Source organism: Lasioglossum baleicum, chromosome 3, assembly GCF_051020765.1.
Source record: "Lasioglossum baleicum chromosome 3, iyLasBale1, whole genome shotgun sequence".
NCBI lineage: Eukaryota > Metazoa > Arthropoda > Insecta > Hymenoptera > Halictidae > Lasioglossum > Lasioglossum baleicum.
This window is the reverse complement of record NC_134931.1, coordinates 17455271-17475116: the sequence shown is the minus strand read 5'-3', so window position 1 is coordinate 17475116 and position 19846 is coordinate 17455271. Positions and strand designations below refer to the sequence as shown.

Sequence of the window (19846 nt, the reverse complement as noted above, 5' to 3'; positions counted from 1 at the left end):
AATTTGTTTAATTAAATACATAATCTAATAATAAATCATTAATAGATATGTATACATAAATAAATTGCTAATATTCGATCTACAGTATAGACGTATTGTATATGTATACATATACCTCGGCACTATGTAGAGGAGAAACAGTTAAAGTTATGGTGGTAGTATTTTTTAACTACAGTGGGTGTACAAAGTGTTCGTACACCTTTTAAAAACTAATAACTTCTTTATAATTGTACCAAACGACCTCATTTTTTATAATCAATTAGAAGCATTGGTTTACGAAGTGATATGCAAAAAAGATTTTCCAAAAATTATAATTTACAAGGTTACATGCAAAAATAAAAAAGGCATTTTTTGAAACTCTTTTATTTGGGTACCTAATGAAAATTTAAAATATAGGTTTTGTAGATCTATAATAGTTATACATATGCTGAAAATTTCAACGAAATCGGTTGACGTAGGAGAAAACGACACGCATCGAAAGATGTACGATTCTGTGGATATGAAGCAGAAATTGATCAAAAGTCGTGTTAAACTACGATTTTCACCATTTTTAACCGCTTGTAGCTCGCGTGTATGTTAATCGATTTCGATGAAATTTTCAGCATGTGTGTAACTATTATAGATCTACAAAACATACATTTTAAATTTTCTTTAAGGGCCCCAATAAAAAAGTTTTGAATGTCTTCTTATTTTTGCATGTAACCTTGTAAATTAAAAATTTCTGGTACATCTTTTTTGCATATCATTTCGTAAACCAATGCTTCTAATTGATTATAAAAAATGAGGTCGTTTGGTACAATTATAAAAAGGTTATTAGTTCTTGAAAGGTGTACGAATACTTTGTACACCCACTGTATTGCCTGAAAGTGAGAAAGTAACAGTCGTGTTGTGTTGTATCAGAGTTATCTGTTCCATATTCTTAGAATTTATTACAATATTTCAACTATTTATTCAGTTTTATTACAACTCTTAATTATTTTGAGTACATATTTTTTCAATTTGGAAAGTCGGAGTCGGAGTCGGAATCGGAGTCGGAGGTAAAAAAAAAAGAGGAGTCGGAGTTGGAGTTAAGAATTGTTTCTACCGACTCCGAAGCCCTGCCTTAAACGACCGCGGAGATGCGTCGTACCGGTAGAAGATAATCCGCGGTAGGATGGCTGCGTTACCCTATTTCGTGTTTGCTCGCGGTTCTTGTTTACAATAATACGCGGAGATAAGAGATTGCGCGACGCTCGCGGTCGAGCATCGCTCGTTATCGCGTCATTCCTCGGATCGCGATACCTCGACGCGTGTTCGGATTCGAACGTGCTCTTCTCTCTCCGACTTGTCTCTCTCTCTTTCTCTCTTTCTGGTGTCCCGTCGCGCAAAGGTCACGTTCATCGTACTTGCGGAACACGTTAATTTGCAAGACCGGCGAGCGACGCGTGCGACGTTTCGTGTAGTTCACTGTTAAGGCCATTTCTCTGACTCGACCACGGTCACCCGTGCGACCGAAGCGATTCCTCGATCGAACTTCGAGAGAATGACATTCTGAATTACTCGGCTTTCGTTCCATCGAGTACGTAACAATGCTGAACGCGATACAGTGGAACAGCGAAGCTCGAAGGATTTCTCGTGGCTTTAGCAATTCGAACATCAACTCGCAACAACTGCACGATATTACCCATTTTATTACCGCCAGCGAGTTCTCCGAGCAATAAACACGCGGTAAATGGTTCGATAAAGATGTTTGAGCGGTAAAAAGTAACAACACCGCGAGAATTATCAACGATAGAGCTTGGAGCGATAAACCACCGTAAACACGCGGACTAATAGATTATAAATTAAAACTAGTTCTCGTAGCTCGGTGAATCTTTTCCTCTTACGTTCGCCAAAATCGATCTTTTATGAAGTACGAAAAGTCCGTTTCTCTCTCGATCGATGATTAATCTTTTATCGAAACAAAAGGCTGTTGAAGCGATCCTACACTGAGAAAAAAAAGTAGTTACTTCAATAACACGCGTGTGTTATTGTAATTTTTCCACTTCGATGAATATCAATGTATTCTTTACAATAGTATGAAATTTAGAAGCAAATCGTGATGTATTTGAATTGTCTATCATGAAATGATTGAAAATATTATTCGCGATTCAATACCGTACATTATTATTCGTAATATTTCTCTTTTTCCTTCAATCAGATATGTATGTTGTTAAAAAAATTTGAGAATGTATTGATTTATACTGGAATTGGTTTGAGGCCATATCTTATTTTTTTTGGAAACATTGATGGTCAAGCTATTCGCTTATATGATTGGCGGAAATGAGTTTTGCTATTGAAATTCAATAGTATTAAATATTAAAATAAGTTCATATGATATTGGCACTATTCAATAGTACATCTTATTGAATCAACATACATTTTTTTTGTTTCGACAGGATTTTTTTCTCAGTGTAAAATTGAAACGTGGTCCCCTTGAATAAGCAGGCAAGCTTGCTTGCAAATCACGAACACATGTTGCTAGTGAGTCATCGGGGATATTTTTGTAAATTGACAGAGCTTCCCCTGCGATATCTAACAAATATAACTGCGATCATTGTTAATCCCGATACCGATGATTGATTGCCGCGTGTTCGCGGAAAAAGACACGTCGCCGATAGATCGACGATCTATTCCCGGCGGGACGTATTTCGCGAAGACGGATCAGTCCGCGGGGGTCGTCGACTATTTTTGCAGAGTATGACGCGGGCCGATGTTGGGAGAGACGCGATACTGTTCGCGTCCCGTGACGGGCGCGCGTGCGACCTATCGGATCAGCTGCTCCACAACTCGAGAACTCGACAATTCGAGAGCCCGAGACTTATCGGTTCCCGACCTCACGTGGCATCTCGCGCGCGCTGTTGCTCAAGCTAATTAACGATCGATCAATCTTTTAAATAGCCGACCGCTCAATCTACTCGAGAATTGTAGTTTGCACCGGTGATTTTTCTTGCGATCGGACTGCAAAGCACTAAATATCATTCGGACTTCCAAAGGATGCCTTCGCTCATTTTTCAAACGGTAAAATCTCGAATTAGAGGCAACGATACAGAACGCACTCCAACGTAAATAAATTTTTACTGAAATTAAATAACTACTCTAATGCAAAATAAATAGTCGCCAGTGCGGTCGACACCTTTGTTTACGTTCGAAACACTAAATGTAAAGTTATATGTTCGAGTGATAAAAAGTTAAAAAAATATCCTTCGACTTTCTTCTGAGCGAACGATCCGCTTGAAAGCACGAGCGGAGCAAAACATTTTCGTATCGACGCGTCAAAGGACGTTTTCCCAAGGAAGATCGGGCTACCTTTATCTCTGCGGGTTCGTAGTCGCGTAAGATCAAAGCGACCGCGACGGTTTACAGTCTAATTGTTCCGTTCCGCGAGTCATTCGCTTATGCAACGCTCGACGACGTAGCGCGACGCGATCCAAAGATCCAGCGATCAAGGGATCGAGGGATTCAGAGACTGGGACAAGACGCTGCCCGCCGCTGACCGATCTGTGGTGATCGAAATCGCGATGAAATCCGCGTAGCTCCGGTCGCGGGATAAATCGAGAGTCAGGGTCGGTGTCGATTCAGTCCCCGACCCTGCGACGAGCAGAAGAGGAAGCAGCCGATCAGGAGACATGCCATGCCGTGCGTGGAGCACAGGTAGAACGAGAGAGAGAGGAAGTGAGAAGAACAAGCACGGAGGAGATCGCGCTCTCGTTCCTACAATTTGCATTGCGATCGATCGCGATCAACCGCGACCACGCTGCATTCGAAGTCCGTTTTTCGTATCCGTTTAGCGGGGACTCGCGAACACGCGATCGCTGATAAACGTACGGCGTTTTGGAGCAACGTATCGCGCAATAAACGCGCGCGTTACATTATGTGTGTTTGTCTTTTTTTTTGTCTTCGACGATAGTACCTATTATGAAGATTAGTTGCGTTACGATTTAATTAAGAAACGAGACGAAACGCCGTGAACCGCGCGGTGCCGTCCTGACAGCAATGTGTTGATGTGTTTATGGCACTTACCTCTCACAAGGGGGCGGTTTCGCGTGGCTCTTGTCCGCACTAGCGTTAGTTTGTAGAATGACGAGGAACGCGAGGAACGCAGCATTCAGTAGGTAATTCATCGACAAGCAGGGCGTGAAGCTCGATGCCATTTTCCCGTGATTAGCGATCTTCCTTCTCAGATGATCGCGCTCTCACGACTCCTGTTCGTTCTCTTTCTTTATCGATCGTTCCTTGCGCTTCGAATGTGTTCTCGAGTCTCTTTTCTCTCCTTTGAAAAAAAAATCACCAAAAATGTTCTTTCAGGCTTCACTCTTCCTCGTTGCCCTCGGCCTCTCTTGATCCGAGATGATCGATCGCCTTATTTTCGCTTTGTTTCTCCCTCTCGTTCGCTCGCGCTCTTTTCCTCTACGAGCACGCTCTATCCCTGTGCTCCACGCACACTTTCAGGACTCTCGGTTAAGTCCTATCCCAGATCCCTTTCGTTTTAAATATCGTTTCCGGGCGTTTTTCGTTCGCTATAAGCAAAGCGGACAGGACGAGACGCGCGAGACGAATATCGAGGTGTTTCCTTACTTGTTGGTGACCGGTCGAGGTTTCGGACCGTCCGAACTTCGCAGCTTTCGAGGCGGTTTCAGCTCCAACTGCAGCGCCGCATCTTCCCTGTAACAGACAATCGCGAGGCTCGATTAGCACACCTGTCGCGTCTACGGCTGTAACTTTCCTTCGAAGGTCGAAGATTTCGAAGCTTCGACCTTCGAAGGAAAGTTACAGTCCTACCGAATACGTGAGTTTTGTCAAGCGCCAAGCCTGTCTTTCCTTTCTTTTCATTTAGTCCGCGATATCCGATTTCACCGAATTTAATAAAACTCATTAAAATTTTGTTTGCAAAGTATTATTTTTTAAGTACATTCGTGATATGATCCCGAAATTTATTATTATTATTATTATATACGGACCGAGGTCCTTTTATACAAATGTGTACAGTTTTGACAGTATAACTGATATCACAAAAAGAAGATATGACAAAAAATCTTGACATAAAATCTTAACCTACGTCTTAACTAAAATTTACATAAAAATGGACCGTGCGAAACTAAACAAATACAGGTACGATTAACATATAGTATTGCGCAATTTTGTTTTGAATGCCTGTAACGTGCCATTAAAAAAATCGATATTGTTCTAAAATATGTTAGAGCAAGCAATAATGCGATTTAATGGATTGCATATTAATAGAATGCACTCTTTTAAATTTAATTTAAGTACGAAAAATAAAATCGGAAAGTTCAGTGTCAGTCACCGCGATGACTGAAAGTTAATATTTTTATTTATCAAAAATCGTGACATGGTATGGTACTCATAAGTTACAACTTCATACGTTTAGAAGACTGAAATTTCGAGCACTTGGAAGACTTCGAAGTTCCCTTCGTACCTTCGAGTCCTTCGAAGCTTCGGAAAAGTTACAGCCCTAGTCGCGTCTCGATTTAATTCCTATAAACTAATTACAAGATAAATCGATCGCCGCTTAACGTGACCACGGAATCGATACCGTACACAACCATAATTAATGTAAAATTATGTCTCGAGATAACGATCCCGTTCGCCGCGAGCAACTCTTTGATCGCGCTACAGAAAATTCTACTCCAGATAATACGAACTTGCGAGCGAATTCGTTCGGTCTCCGAGAAGTTTTCTATCTAGGGATGTTTGTTAGCAAAACGAGAGATGGAACACGCGTTCGCGGCGACGATCACGATCGACTAACGAGCCAACAATTTCTTCTTTCACCTGGCAGGCTGCGGGACACCGGTCTGCCCGCGCAGACAGCCGAGGAACGTCCGAAAATAAAAAGCAACACTGTCTCGTGACTATTGTTTGCTCGCCACGCTAGGCAGCCTAGGAATTCGACTCACGCGATTGCGCAATCCGCTTCCGAATCCGGCGGGAATTGAACAATCGACACCGGAACAGACTGCGACGGACATTCTTCCGCCGTATGCTATTTTACTTCTTCTTGGAAATCGACTCCAACTCTCCGGTAATTTGTCGCTTTGCCTAACAATTTATTCAACTCAACTCTTTATCAAACTCATATTCCGATGTAAATTCTCTTTTTCCTACGAAATGTCACGAGAGAGAACGGATGTTTGCTAAATTACAGAATAAGAACGGGACGGAGCAGGTAATCGAGAACGCGATGCAAAGTCGCGATCGATCGATAGCGGAAATGCGATTTTCCACGAGACACGCCCCGAAACGCGGTGCCCGGTGTGCAACCGAGCAACGAGGGAAATTTCCTTCCGGAGGGAAACGGCGCACAGTGGGGTATTTCGCCTGAAAAAGTGGAAAAAACTATTGTAGCGTTATTTATAGGCTCAAGGTTATAATATTATATATCGTTGGATTCGCCTTAAGATCAGCTACATTTTAGTTTTTGAAAAATCAAATTTACCTCAATTTTTTGAAAAAAAAAAAAATTTTTTTAACTTTTCTATATTGAAATTTGTAGACGACTGAATACTGTTCCTCTTTTGTTCGAAACATTTTTTTCTCAGATTATCGAGAACCCCTGAAAAAGCGAGGCGATAGTGGAATATTTGCACTATTATAACTTGAAAAGTATTTAAGAAAAAAATATTTTATTAAGCGTTTTGGAAAGCTCTGACAACAAGCTACAAGAATATGCAATAAAAAATGGGGTTTTCTATTTAAGAAATTGAAGATGACCTTCGCGTGATTTTAAAAGGACTATCCAAGGTCAAATCAATAACGCCATTTTATGGCCCCCTCGAAACCATACAACTTTTGTTGAAATCATTTCAACGAAAACATGATTTCATTAATTTCTTATCACAAAAATCGATTTCTTGAAAAAACCAGAGTTCGTAGACAAATTTTGAGACCAGATTTGAAATCGGCGTGAAAAAATCTACGGGAAATGATATATAGCAAAAATTAGGAAAATTTTTTTCTGCCCGTGGTAACGCAGAAACCACATTTTCTGGAAATTGTGAAAGTTTGACGAACTTTCTCAAGGTTAAAAACCGTTCGTACCGTAATCTCCCTATTTTTCCCATATTCTGCAAAGTTTCAGCTTTAATTTAAAAAAAAATTCATCGCTCTACCTCATTTCTATCGAAAGTTATTCCTTTTTGAAGCGAGGTAAGTCACTTTTCCCCACTGTGCGGCGTTGCGACCCTGAGAGACGAACGGCCGGAGATTGATGGCAGCTTGGCGTCTCGGCCCGTTAATCCGGCGAACGATCGCAGCTGCTACCAGGCTCGCCCGTTCATTTCTCGAAAGCGGAGGATCCTCCGGCGACCCCATTCGTAGATAGAAAAATCACCGCGATCTCCCGCGATTGTTTGCTGGATAGATAAAGGAGCGAACTTCTATCGTCGCTAATTCGCTTCGTCTCGCGAAGAAACATCAAATTACAGTCGGTACGCTGGCCACTTCCGGCGTTAAGCGATTCAGCAGCGTGCACAACCACGCGGAGGACACGTGTGCCGCGCTTGTTCACCTTCCCAGATGACGACCCTCGTTTCCGCGACTTTCGGTCGTAACGACAACAAACCGAAACTGCAAGTCAGTGCAATTTAAGTAATCACGCCGAAACTGGAAAGTTACAATTAATCGCGTAAACTTTGCTTCTCTTGAATACGGGCTAGACACAGTTAACGCAATAAAGCAGGAACGGAGATCACTCGTGCCACTCGAAGAGAGGAAACTTTCTCGAGACTGTATCGTTCCGCGAGATTTTTCGGTGATTCGGGGCAATAAACTGTCGTGTGTTTGCTCGCGATAGATAACGCCGCGAGGACGATCGTCAACAGAAAATTACACTGGAAGATTCTGCCGTGCGTGGACAAGTCTTTCGCGAATAGGAAAAAGATACTCGCGGTCGGAGAGGAACGAAAAGTAGTAGACGAGAGTGTCACCGTGTTCCTGGATCGAGACAAGAATCTCGAGTTCCACTCTGCTCGTGCGTGCAGCGAGGAGTTCGCTGTATCGCTTTCAGACACTGCGAGATCTTCCGATCGACGCGCGCGCGCGCGCGCATTCCAAGACTCCGACACGCGATAGCCTAAGTAAGACTATACATTTTCGGGGCGAAAGGATCGTCGCTTTGCAACGCGACACCTTTGCACTGTCTTCGTCCATCCGGTTCTAGAATCGAGTGGAATTCTATAAACGATTAGGCTACTGGAAAACTGATTGGCGAGCTCCTAACCGTGGATGTTTGCATTGTATAATTTTCCTTAGCCATCTTCGAAAAAGAATGATAATCTGAACTTCTGTAATCAATTTTGAAATACTTCTCTGAGTCGGGTCCAAGGGGTTGAAGCTTGCAGCTAATGGTCTTAGCCGGAAACGGTTTGTCCGTCAAGAAAAGAGTATCGACGTCTGCGAGATCGATTGGCGGAGTTTCCGCGAGTGTTCAGTACTTACGAAGCAACAAGTTTTAATCGTGGATCTTTGTAATTTTTCCTAGCTATCCTCGAAGAAGCGAACTTCTGTAATCAATTTGGAAATACTTCTCAGTGTCGGATCCGTGGGGTTGAAGCGTGAAGCTAATGGTCTTACCGGGAATCAGTTTGGTCGACCAAGAAAAGAATTATCGGCGTCTGCGTCTGCGAGAATGATTGGCGTGAGTTTCCGCGAGTGTGTTCATTACTTACGACGTGACAAGTTTTAACCGTGGATCTTTGTAATTTTCCCTAGCTATCCTCGAAAAAGGGAACTTCTGTAATCAACTTTAGAGTTGGGTCCGAGAGGTTGAAGCGTGAAGCTAATGGTCTTAGCCAGAATAAGTTTGATCGACCAAGAAAAGAATTATCGGCGTCTGCGAGATCGATTGGCGTGAGTTTTCGCGAGTGTTCAGTACATACTTACGCCGCAACGAGTTTTAACCGTGGATCTTTGTAATTTTCCCTAGCTATCCTCGAAAAAGGGAACTTCTGTAATGAATTTTAGAGTTGGGTCCGGGGGGTTGAAGCGTGAAGCTAATGGTCTTAGCCAGAATAAGTTTGATCGACCAAGAAAAGAATTATCGGCGTCTGCGAGATTGATTGGCGTGTGTTTCCGCGAGTGTTCAGTACATACTTACGACGCGACAAGTTTTAACCGTGGATCTTTGTAATTTTCCCTAGCTATCCTCGAAAAAGGGAACTTCTGTAATCAACTTTAGAGTTGGGTCCGAGAGGTTGAAGCGTGAAGCTAATGGGCTTAGCCAGAATAAGTTTGATCGACCAAGAAAAGAATTATCGGCGTCTGCGAGATTGATTGGCGTGTGTTTCCGCGAGTGTTCATTACATACTTACGACGCGACAAGTTTTAACCGTGGATCTTTGTAATTTTCCCTAGCTATCCTCGAAAAAGGGAACTTCTGTAATGAATTTTAGTGTTGGGTCCGAGGGTTTTAAGCTAATGGTCTTACCCGGAATCGGTTCGACCGTCAAGAAAATAGTATCGGCGTCTGCGCGAGATCGATTGGCGTGTGTTTCCGCGAGTGTTCAGTACTTACGACGCGACGAGTCAACCTTCTATCCCACCTGGAAGGTTGGCGTCGAGAGGCACGCGCCGAGATCGCGAGACCCGAGATCTCGAGGACGATGGGCTAGCCAGATATCGAGCGCCGCTTCGATCCTGGATCGAGATCGAAGTGCGACGCGCTCCGACGTCCGTCCTGGTGCGCGCACGGTGCACGGTGTCGCAGCGTGATCCCTCCAGCGAATCGACTCCTCGACTAGCGATCGTCAAGGCGAGTCGAGCGTATTTCACCGAGAGCGAGACAGCGAGATAACGAGAGAGCAAGCGACCGGCCGAGAAACAGAAACTGATAGAGAGGGAGAACGAAAGGATAGGTGGGAACAAGAGGGAGGATGCGAGGAAGCGTGGAAGCGAAACCGATCTTCGTCAGAAACGAGGGAAACTGGGGAAAAACCTGGAAAATTTCGTTCGAAACGAATGGCGGAGGAACAGGCGGGGATAATTTTGGTGGTCGATTGGTCGGTGCGTGGATAAAGTGGCCGTTGCGCGCGATGCACGCCGAGAGTTACAGGTTGCTACTAAGTTGGTCGGGAAGGCACGCGGTCGCTTTATGAGCGCGATTATCCGCGAGCGAAGAACAAACCGAGTCGAGCCCCCGACCACGAGACTCGCCATTGGCTCGAGACCCGCAGGAGCGTCGCGTCGCGTTGGTCTCCGCATCACACATGACACACGACGAGATTCGTGGAACTCGTATTCTAATCTCAGGCGACAGGTACATACCTCTGATTCCATCGACCGATCGGAACCGAGATTTTCGTTTATCTAAGGTCTGACGCAAAAGTTTTATCACTTGTTCACAGAAGTCGACTATCCTCCTACGCCTTTTTAATGATTTCTTACGAAACACGTAAGTTTGTTGTACGCGTACAAGAGGTTGACAATTAGAAAAGAACAAAATGATTTTCTGTATTTCAATCATTTCGTTCGCGATTCTGTATGTTCTACGAAAGAAGACAGTTCCGTGTGCACGCGCTTCGAGCAGAGAAAGGATTCAGAGTGCAAGTAGGTTGGCTGGTAGGTGGCACCAAGGACGAAGGATGGGTTTTGTCTGAATTTTCTTCGGAATCGAACCTGTTCGGCGAATCGATTTTCGAACCTCGATGTATCTCAAGAGGGATATATCTCTGGGGAAACCTAAATATCTACCCACCTACGATAAACTCGTTGCCCGTTATGGCTGAGCTGCAGAACTTCGTGCGTCCGTACCGCAGAAAATTATGCAACAGCAGTTGTGTCAACAGATTCCGCTTTATCCTCGCTCCACCAAAAGCATCGACAACGAGGAAAAAGTACAGTTTATTCCAGATTGGTGTTTGCTTAAATACGTTTACAATGCGGTACTACCTGCGGCGTTTGCAATCCTCGTTGAAAATAATGACACAATCTATTCCAGTTTGATCGCACCAGAGTTGGGCAGGAATTAATTACATGAGTAATTAATTACATCTTCAATTACAATTACATGTAATTGTAGCTGGTAGCTGCAATTCCTTTCCAAATAGACGACGCTCGCGCATCGTTTTTCAATATTTGGCTGCATGTTGCCCGTCGCATGTTGCCCGTTAGATGACGCTGCAGTCACGCCGACGTAGTAGCCTCTCCGACGGGCAAACATGCAGCCGAATATTGCAAAACCATTGCTCGGAAACGTAAAAGAAGGACTTTTGAGGCAAACAATGGCATAGATTGATCTTTCATCGAGCGATTTTGACTACTAAAAAACCCCGTCCTTGCATTATCGAGAAATCAGAAGTTGAATCCCGGACCCTTGCAATCCTCGCGTACATATACATGGTCTAACGGTGTGTGAATGTTCACGCGCGACGCGCGAGCGTCGTCTGTTTGGAAAGGAATTGCAGGAATTGCTACTAACAATTACAATTACATGTAATTGTAATTGGAATTGCAATTACTCTCGCTCGATCAGTAATTGTAATTGCGGACCACAATTACAATTACAGTGATTCGTCAAGTAATTGCAATTACCAATTACAATTACATGTAATTGTATTTCTGCAATTCCAAATTACAGTAATTGGCAAGTAATTGTAATTGTAATTGAAATTACATTTTGCCCAACTCTGGATCGCACACAGCTTCTCATTTATTCCGCGGGAGAGGATCGTATGATTCGCTAACGAGTCGGTAGCGGATAGTATCGACCAACCAGCCGAACGAATCGCTCGCGCCGCTACTCGCACCTTGAATAGCCGCCAAGGAAAAAGAAGTGGCATTTCTTACTGAAGTTAACACGCCTAACGAGCATCTCATGTTCGTATGGTTACGCGAACGAGGAAACGGAAGCGAGAGGAGCTCGAGAACGAAAAACCTTCGCATGTCGAAAAAGCCCCATGGGTACAAACCGAGGAAGCAATCGGTGCAACAGTAACGACGGGTAACGTCACCGGGGAACACTCGATCATAAATAAGTCATCGCGTACGACATCATCGTCGTTATCTATTTGCAGAATCCGTGACGCAATGTCCACCCGCGAGCGAACTTTGAGCCGAGATCAAATATAATCGGACATGATTTAGCGCGACGCAATCGTCGCGACGATGACCGACGGTTCTGGCAACCTGTTCGCTGGCTCCTCTGTTTTTTTTTTTTTTAATATTTCTTCTCTCTCCAGGCATTGTTCGATCACTTACACTAACATCGAGCCAGACTCGCGACGAAAATTTCGAACAGAATAATATGTTCATTAATTATCACTGTCCAACAAATTTCAACTTTTTAAAAGTATTTCGATTCCCACTATGCGATTCTTATAGAGTTTTCCGCGCTGATTTCGAATCTGTTTTTCATTTTTTTCTTATACGTCCAGTTTTTGAGAAAATGGAGTTTAAAAAAAGACATATTTTTCAACTCTATTTTTCCGTTTGCTCTTTCGCGTGGTATAGTTTAATATTTCGCTGGACCCTTATTTTTTTGAGATAAATTCGAAAATATCCGCAAAAATTGGTGAAAAAGTGGTGCCTCTCCGTCTTTAATCATTGTTTAAACATGTTTAAACAATCATAATGTATTCATATTGGATATCACTGTATTCGGGAAAGTCTACAGAATCTTTTGCTGTAAAGAACAATTGAATATCTTTTATGATAACATCACAATATTTGTTTAAAGTTGAAAAATATGTCTTTTTTTTTAAACTCCATTTTCTCAGAAACTGGATGTATAGGGAAAAAATGAAGAACAGATTCGGAATCAGCGCGGAAAACTCTATAAGAATCGCATAGTGGGAATCGAAATACTTTTTGGCTGTTGGACAGTGTTATTATTGAATTAAATATGGATATCATTCGTTTCTTTTCAACCGAAACAAGAAGCCATTGGAGAATACATAAGCATACAATAATACAATATAATTTTCTTCTTGTGATAGATATGAAATTGATATAATACCTCATACAATACTTAAATGTTTAATAATATTGATTAGACACCAACGTATGTGTAATAATGTGAACAATATTTTGGATAATACTACAGCACTTTTTAGTGGCGACTCTGGGTCACCACTCAAAACAAGGATCTGAATGAACCCGAAGTATCTGAACCGTACGTCAAACGTCCGCTTTCCACGACAGGGAAAACGGGAGATCGCGTCACAACGATCAACGATAGCGCGTCACGATTCGGCGAAAGTTCGACGGGGGCGGCCACCCACTCGCCCACGCGAGCAAATCTCATCCGTTTGACTTTGAACACCGAGGAGCAATCTCCTCCAACCCCGTGTCGCGTTTCGAATTTTCGTCTAACGAGAAGTAGGACGCGCGCGTCACGGTCCGCTGAAACTGCCAGCACGAAAACGTATCTGCTCCAAGGTCCCTGACGAAAAAAAAAAACAATAGCGCTGTACAATGTCTGCGTTCGAACCAGTTTCGTTTTTCGATCGTCACGGATGATAAGAAAAAAAAAATGAACGCGTACCCAACTGATCGCGGCAGTTTCGCGGATCCATGTGTGTACAGTTGCACGCGAAATCGTTCGAGCAATGCCGCGCGGTAGCTAAAATCTTTCAAATAACGCTTCGACCGGAATAAAACAATATGTTTTAAAGCCTGCGGAGATCGGACTGGCTCGAAAATGGCGAACACATTCTCTGGCTCGAGGTTACGCATTCGCTCCGAGCAAAACTCTCGAAACTTTCGAGATCAAAAAAGTGTGGAAATGTAAAAACCTTCGTAGGTTCTCTCGATTAGATATCTACGCGTAAGCTGTGTTTTTACCGAAAAGAGACGAATCGAAGGCCGACGCGTAACTGTGGCAGATGCCGAGTGACGTTGATAGCGTATCAGCCACATTATTGAGCAGCCGAGGATACTTCGGCGTAATCGGTGCACGCAGGAAGGTCGAGGAGACCATGGTTTTCCTCGAGGAATGCCGCGTGCCGCGGTCAACAAATTACGTAGGCGCGTGCAATCGGCACGCGTTGATGCGTCGATTAACGCGCCAATTATTGCGTGGCGAATTCAGCGTTACGTGTAAAACGTGCGAGCCGACGATAAACGGAGAACGCGTCGATCTGGATCGTGCGTGCGTACGTGCGTATAGGGGATTGCCGATTCGAGGTGGGAACACGCGTGTGCATACTTCCACGAGCCGAAGATTGCAGAGCGGAGAGCAGAGCGGAGCAGAGTAGAGAGCCGAACAGAGCAGTGCAGGGTTCGATTTAAATGGCGCGAGGAACGAGAACGGAGGTCGAGCAAGATTCATCAACCCCAATTGCGCGCAAGACACCTCCTCACCGTCTAATCTCGACGCTACACAGGCCCGAATGGACCAGTTGCTTCGGCCACAATCATCCTATTGGCTATTTTTAGTCGGAAATGGGTCGGTGCAGGGGGACCGTGTTATTCAGAGAACACGACACCGTGTTGTTCCTTCTGACGACCGTTTGATACCCAAGCCTCGTGGCTCCAATCGCTTAGTCCGAAACCGGAAACCGAATTCTGCGTCGCCTCTTCTGTTCTTCCGCGATCGAGGTCGTCGCGTTCTCTATGATTTCTGGCTTCGTCGTCGTCGACCCTCTCATACGTATTCTCCCGTATATATACATACAGGCTGACAAGAAATAACGGAGTTAAACATTTCTTATTATAATTCTGTCAAATCGACGAATTTTGAAAAACCAAATGATAACAACCGTAACGTATAGACCTTTAGTATTCATATATCTAAGAAGTTTCGAAGTGGCCACCCTTTGAGCCGATTCAGAGGCTGAAACGTGTTTTGAAATTTTCGGCTATGGGCCGCAGCACTTCTGACGTCATTCGGTCCCACAACTCGGCGCAGAGATTTTTTCAGCAACTCGAAACTTTTATGGGGCTGAGCACAGACCCTGGCCTCCAAAATCGACCAAACGGAGTTCATGGAGTTGAGATACGGTGAGTACGGCGGCCATTCCGCAGATGTGATGAAAATATGTTTGCATTGATTGTAAGATACAGGAGTCGAATAAAAATCTCATTCTTCTTTTAATGATCTTATTAAGGTGAAACTGATACACTGGTGGCCTTAAATCTTTTTAATATCTCCACTGTTTTAAATTGTACGTACGCATTTTTGTCATAAATGCATAAAATCCGCAGTCTAATTATTAATTAGGTCTGCGGCTAAGGAAAGGAAAAATGCAGCACAATTTCGAGCTGAATTGCAGCTCCCAGTAACAACAAGCCGTATGCAACAACTTTTAAATTCTTCTGGGCCATTTGTGTGGAGAAAATGCGAAATATAATTTTCAAAAATGGAGGTTACACTAAATATTAAAATAGATATGACAAAAAAACAATTGTTCATTTCAAGTTTATCCGTATAAAACGAAAATGACATTATGGAAATTCCGCAGTTTGTTCTGTGTAAAATTATATTTTTGTTTTCTTTTATCAATAAATGTTACACTTATGTTTCGAAATGGATGTGTATGCTTTCTTTATGTAATCCCGAATGCTACCAAATACAAATTTGTCATTGGTATGGTATAATCATAAGAATTCATTACAAAACACAGTGACTTATAGAAATTTCGGTGAGTGTACACGAATGTTGTCCCCTTTAAAATGGGTTACCCTGGGTTGGTCGACAACTCATTTCACCGACACTGTTTTCATTGGCGATTTGACCGTGTTAGTGTCGGCCAAACCGTGTAGATGAAAACATAGTGTCGACGAAAGTTACTGTTGATCCAATCGTCAATGAAAACAGTGTCGGTGAAATGAGTTGTCGACCACAACTCAGGGTAACCCCTTTAAAATAGACTCCATTAGATATTCCAATCTCCGGAACACTTCTGGAACACGATTTATGCTTGACAAACGACGATCCTTTAAGGTTCTCTTTATTTTTTTGGAACAAAAAAGGTCATACGAGGCCATGTCTGTTGAACATGGAGGCTTGGGGCACCATTGCAGTGTTGGTTTCGGCCGAAAAATCACGAACAGGTAATAAAGTGTGAGCAGGTGCGTTATCGTACAATCGCTGATTGTTAGCTTCTCGAAAGCTAACAATACTCTAAACATCGAATACGACCAACCAATGTACAGACACTTTTCAGACATGTTTTCCAACACACAAGAAAAAGAATGGCGTCAAACACACCTCGTATACTGAAACGAGCCACATCGAATCGGAGAGAAAATGATTTCACTATCGTACAACAGAAAGGAAACCACGTTGCTGAAGCTTCTTGGCAGTTATCGACGATATCTATAAATAAAGCAGGGACTATATTGGTATTCATTCTCTGTTTCTAAAAGAGGATCCACACAGACGACAAAACGGAACGGCATATGCATCGCGGCGTGTGGCAACGAGTCTCTTAATTGTATGCATCGGCGAATTAATTGTTGGTCGCGTAACGAGCCTGCTATTAGATAATCCAGGAACGCGTTTCTTTTTTCGCGGAGCGTCGCAGCTGCGCACGTGCGCGCTACTTTGCATGGGAAACCCGATGGAAGACAATTGGGTGACTGGTTTCTTATTCAACGAGCAGAACGAGTGGTTTTTTTTTTCTCGCGGTTCGAATAGGCTCATGGATCCATCCGTCGATGGCTCGTCGATCCGAAGAGAACCAAGGAGAAATAGTTATGCCATCTCGCAGCAGTAACATCAAAATTTATTAGAGCACGTTCGGTATACAGGGTGTCCCAAAATTCCTTCAACAGCCGGAAATAGGAGGTTCCTGAGATCATTTGAAGCAACATTTTCCTTTGCAATAATGTTATCCGCGGCTTTGTTTAGGAGTTATTAACGAAAAACACGGACCAATCAGAGCGCGACTTAGACGCGCCGGGCCGACTGTGCCAAGTCGCGTATAAGTCGCGCTCTGATTGGTCCGTGGTTTTTCGTTAATAACTCCTAAACAAAGCCGCGGATAACATTTTTGCAAAGGAAAATGTTGCCTCAAATGATCTCAGGAACCTTCCATTTCCGGCTGTTGAAGGAATTTTGGGACACCCTGTATATATAAGATTTTCTTCGAATAATTTCGAGAAAGCGGAGTCGATCGGTTCGGCTTCCGAGCGGATCGAATCAAGAGGGAATCGCGGACGAGCAAATAGGCGTCGATTTAACGCGAGTACGCGGATAACTTGGTCGATTACGCGATTCGAGACGCGTATCCAAGGTACACCTGCGACCGGTACTCTGATAAGAACGCACGATCTTCTCCGTCGAGAGTCCGGTTCAACGATTGACCTTCCGCGGATTCACGCGACTAATACCAGTTCGATTACCTAACCCAGGGGTCGGCAAACTACGGCCCGCGGGCCAAATCCGGCTCGCCGCCTGTTTTTTTTTTTAATCAGGCCCGTGAGGTTAATGAACACGAAAAAAATAAATAAAATTACGTAAAATAAAAAACATTTTGAACCGGTTTTTTTTTTGTCGTTGCTCTATGAGTAGAATTACCTAAATATCTTCGAGCTTGCCACCCGACCCCCTAGCCTAAAAATTTTACGTTCTGGCCCTTTTCAAAAGAAGTTTGCCGACCCCTGACCTAACCGATACATCGGGTCGATGATAGAACCTGGACACACGCGACTCGACCTTCCGCCGTTTTCCCGTCAGATATTTCCTAGCGATCGAGGTGAACGGAAACACCGAAATTGTGCAAGTTCGGTCGACGCTAACACAATCGCTCGCCGTCCGAGAAGTCTCGAACCGATTTTGCAACTCGCGAACTCGCCCCGAACAACGGAGGCGAATCGAAGTAATTATTAGCATTTCAAAACGGAGACAATGGTATCGCTGAAATTTAGTAAGGATCTTCCGGAAAAACGATCTAGACGGATGCTAAACATTGTTGGAAAAGGAATGCAACGATGTTTTCGATGATCGGGTCTTCCGTCGGACCGGAACTAGCAGAATTCCTGCCATATAATTTGTTTACGTAATCGCAGAATTTCCCAAGCTTCAGACAGAAAAGGCATGATCGTTGAGCACATGCATTTATTTATTAACGTTGCATGATATTCTTTGTATTGTTGTGGTACGATTTTTGTATTGTTTGTAGTACGGTTAAATTTAAATGCAAAGATAACGTATGCAAATATTTATTTCGCGAAAGAGAGCTTTCACGTGATTATAGCAAATTTTTTGTCAACACTTTCCTTTTCATGATATTTCGAGGTCACACCTTCAGTTTTTTGAAAACAGTCCTATCATTTTTGGCACGCCTATCTGTTAGAGGATTTCAAGACGAATTCGGTAAGCATCAAAAACATACCAAAAAAATACATTTTCTGCTGATCACGATTCGTGGTTCACCCTGTATAATCGCTTGTCTATATATATATATTGCAGTAGGCGGCGCTTTTGTCGCCTCGCGGATCCTCGCCAAATTGCGAAAGCCCGTATCGCCATCTTTTGGCGAAGCGTCGCGACAAGACGTATCGAGGAAACACCGGTCGATAAGGAAGAGCGGTTGTAATTTACAATCATCGATAATACAGAGATCTGCTATCGGTAACGGGGAGATGGGGAAAAAACGTGTTCGCCGGGTAGCCGGATAACGAGCTAATATATAAAAATAGATCGCACGTATCTTGGAAACCATTTCCAGGTAAAATGAACTCGGAGCGGACTTCGAGCAGGGTCCGTATCGAACGTATACGACTAAAAAGCAACTTGGCGCGTCTCAGTCTGACGCAATAGCTTCTCGTCTGCCGTGGACTGGACGTTTCTTTGAAAATCGACGAGAGACAGTGTGAACGACCAACGAAAATTTCAATCGATCATTTCACCGTTCTATTTCGAAACGAATGCAAACGCGACCTTCATTTTTCCTCGAAATGAAACCGCCCCGAGGAATTCTTTCGAACTGTCGACGTTCGCAGTATTTATATTCACTCGTGTGCAGTCGATCACGCGGGAAAAACAAACGAGTTTCTGCGTGTCACGATTCGAGATACAGCGCGTCGTCGCAGCGTTCGGCAATACGATTCAGAAAAATCTTTCCGCAATTACTACTCGTTCACCGATAATAATAAAGTTTAATCGGAGATGATTCTTCTGATGTACGCCATGTTCCGATTCGCCGTACCGAGGAAGGAACAAAACAATAAAGCGCAATTGCACAAGCCGCCGATTATTTCATTGACCGGACTGACGTCAGCTGATCGAGAGCGAACCAATCGGATAGCGTAGAGCGGCGAGCCCCCCCAAGAAAATCGCTCGAGATTTTCTCTGGCCACCGTCATCCGTGATTCTAATCGTCATCATGCTGCGACACTCGACTCCGATATCGTTCGACCTTCCGCAATGACGAATGATCCGGATGACGGACATATCGTTTATTGCTCGCGAGATCCTTGCGTCGCCGTTTAAACGTTTAAACGCCAGTAACGTTTCCGTTCGTGCCAGGGATTGATTGAAACAGTTATGAAGGACCGGTACTCTAAATAATGAAGGACCGAAATTTTGCTTGATATCGGTTTCGATTACGGTCTTTCATATCGGTTATCGGACCATTATTTTTTCAGTCCTATATCGGTGCTAATATCCTCTTGCTATAGGAGTCAGGGTAGCCGATCTCTGTCGATCGTTTTAGGCAAGGCGACTTCTACGGGTCGATCGACGCATTGGAATTTGAAAAAAATTCAATTTATAACTGATATAAGGTGGAGTGGGGTAAGTCCGTCTACGGGGCAAGTCCGTTAATTGGTTATTTTTATTGTAATATAAACAAAATTTCTCTAGCTTGTATTTATTAATGTAGTATAAGTTAGTATGAACTATTCGACATAGATGTCGGCCAAGAAT

At 43.5% G+C, this 19846-nt stretch overlaps 1 protein-coding gene across 7 annotated transcripts in view; it reads right to left on the bottom strand.

Annotated features, from left to right (window-relative positions):
- Positions 1 to 19846, bottom strand: part of LOC143207374 (trehalase) — a 60936-nt gene that overhangs the window by 26486 nt on the left and 14604 nt on the right. For 3 of the 7 annotated variants that reach the window (XM_076420770.1, XM_076420771.1, XM_076420775.1), the window contains one exon: positions 4597 to 4683. In XM_076420770.1, the coding sequence (XP_076276885.1) occupies positions 4597 to 4683 (87 nt within the window). Of the gene's footprint in view, positions 1 to 4041; positions 4684 to 9550; positions 11438 to 19846 lie in introns of those variants that run through there. The other 4 variants (XM_076420772.1, XM_076420776.1, XM_076420774.1 and 1 more) reach the window with 2 other exon arrangements.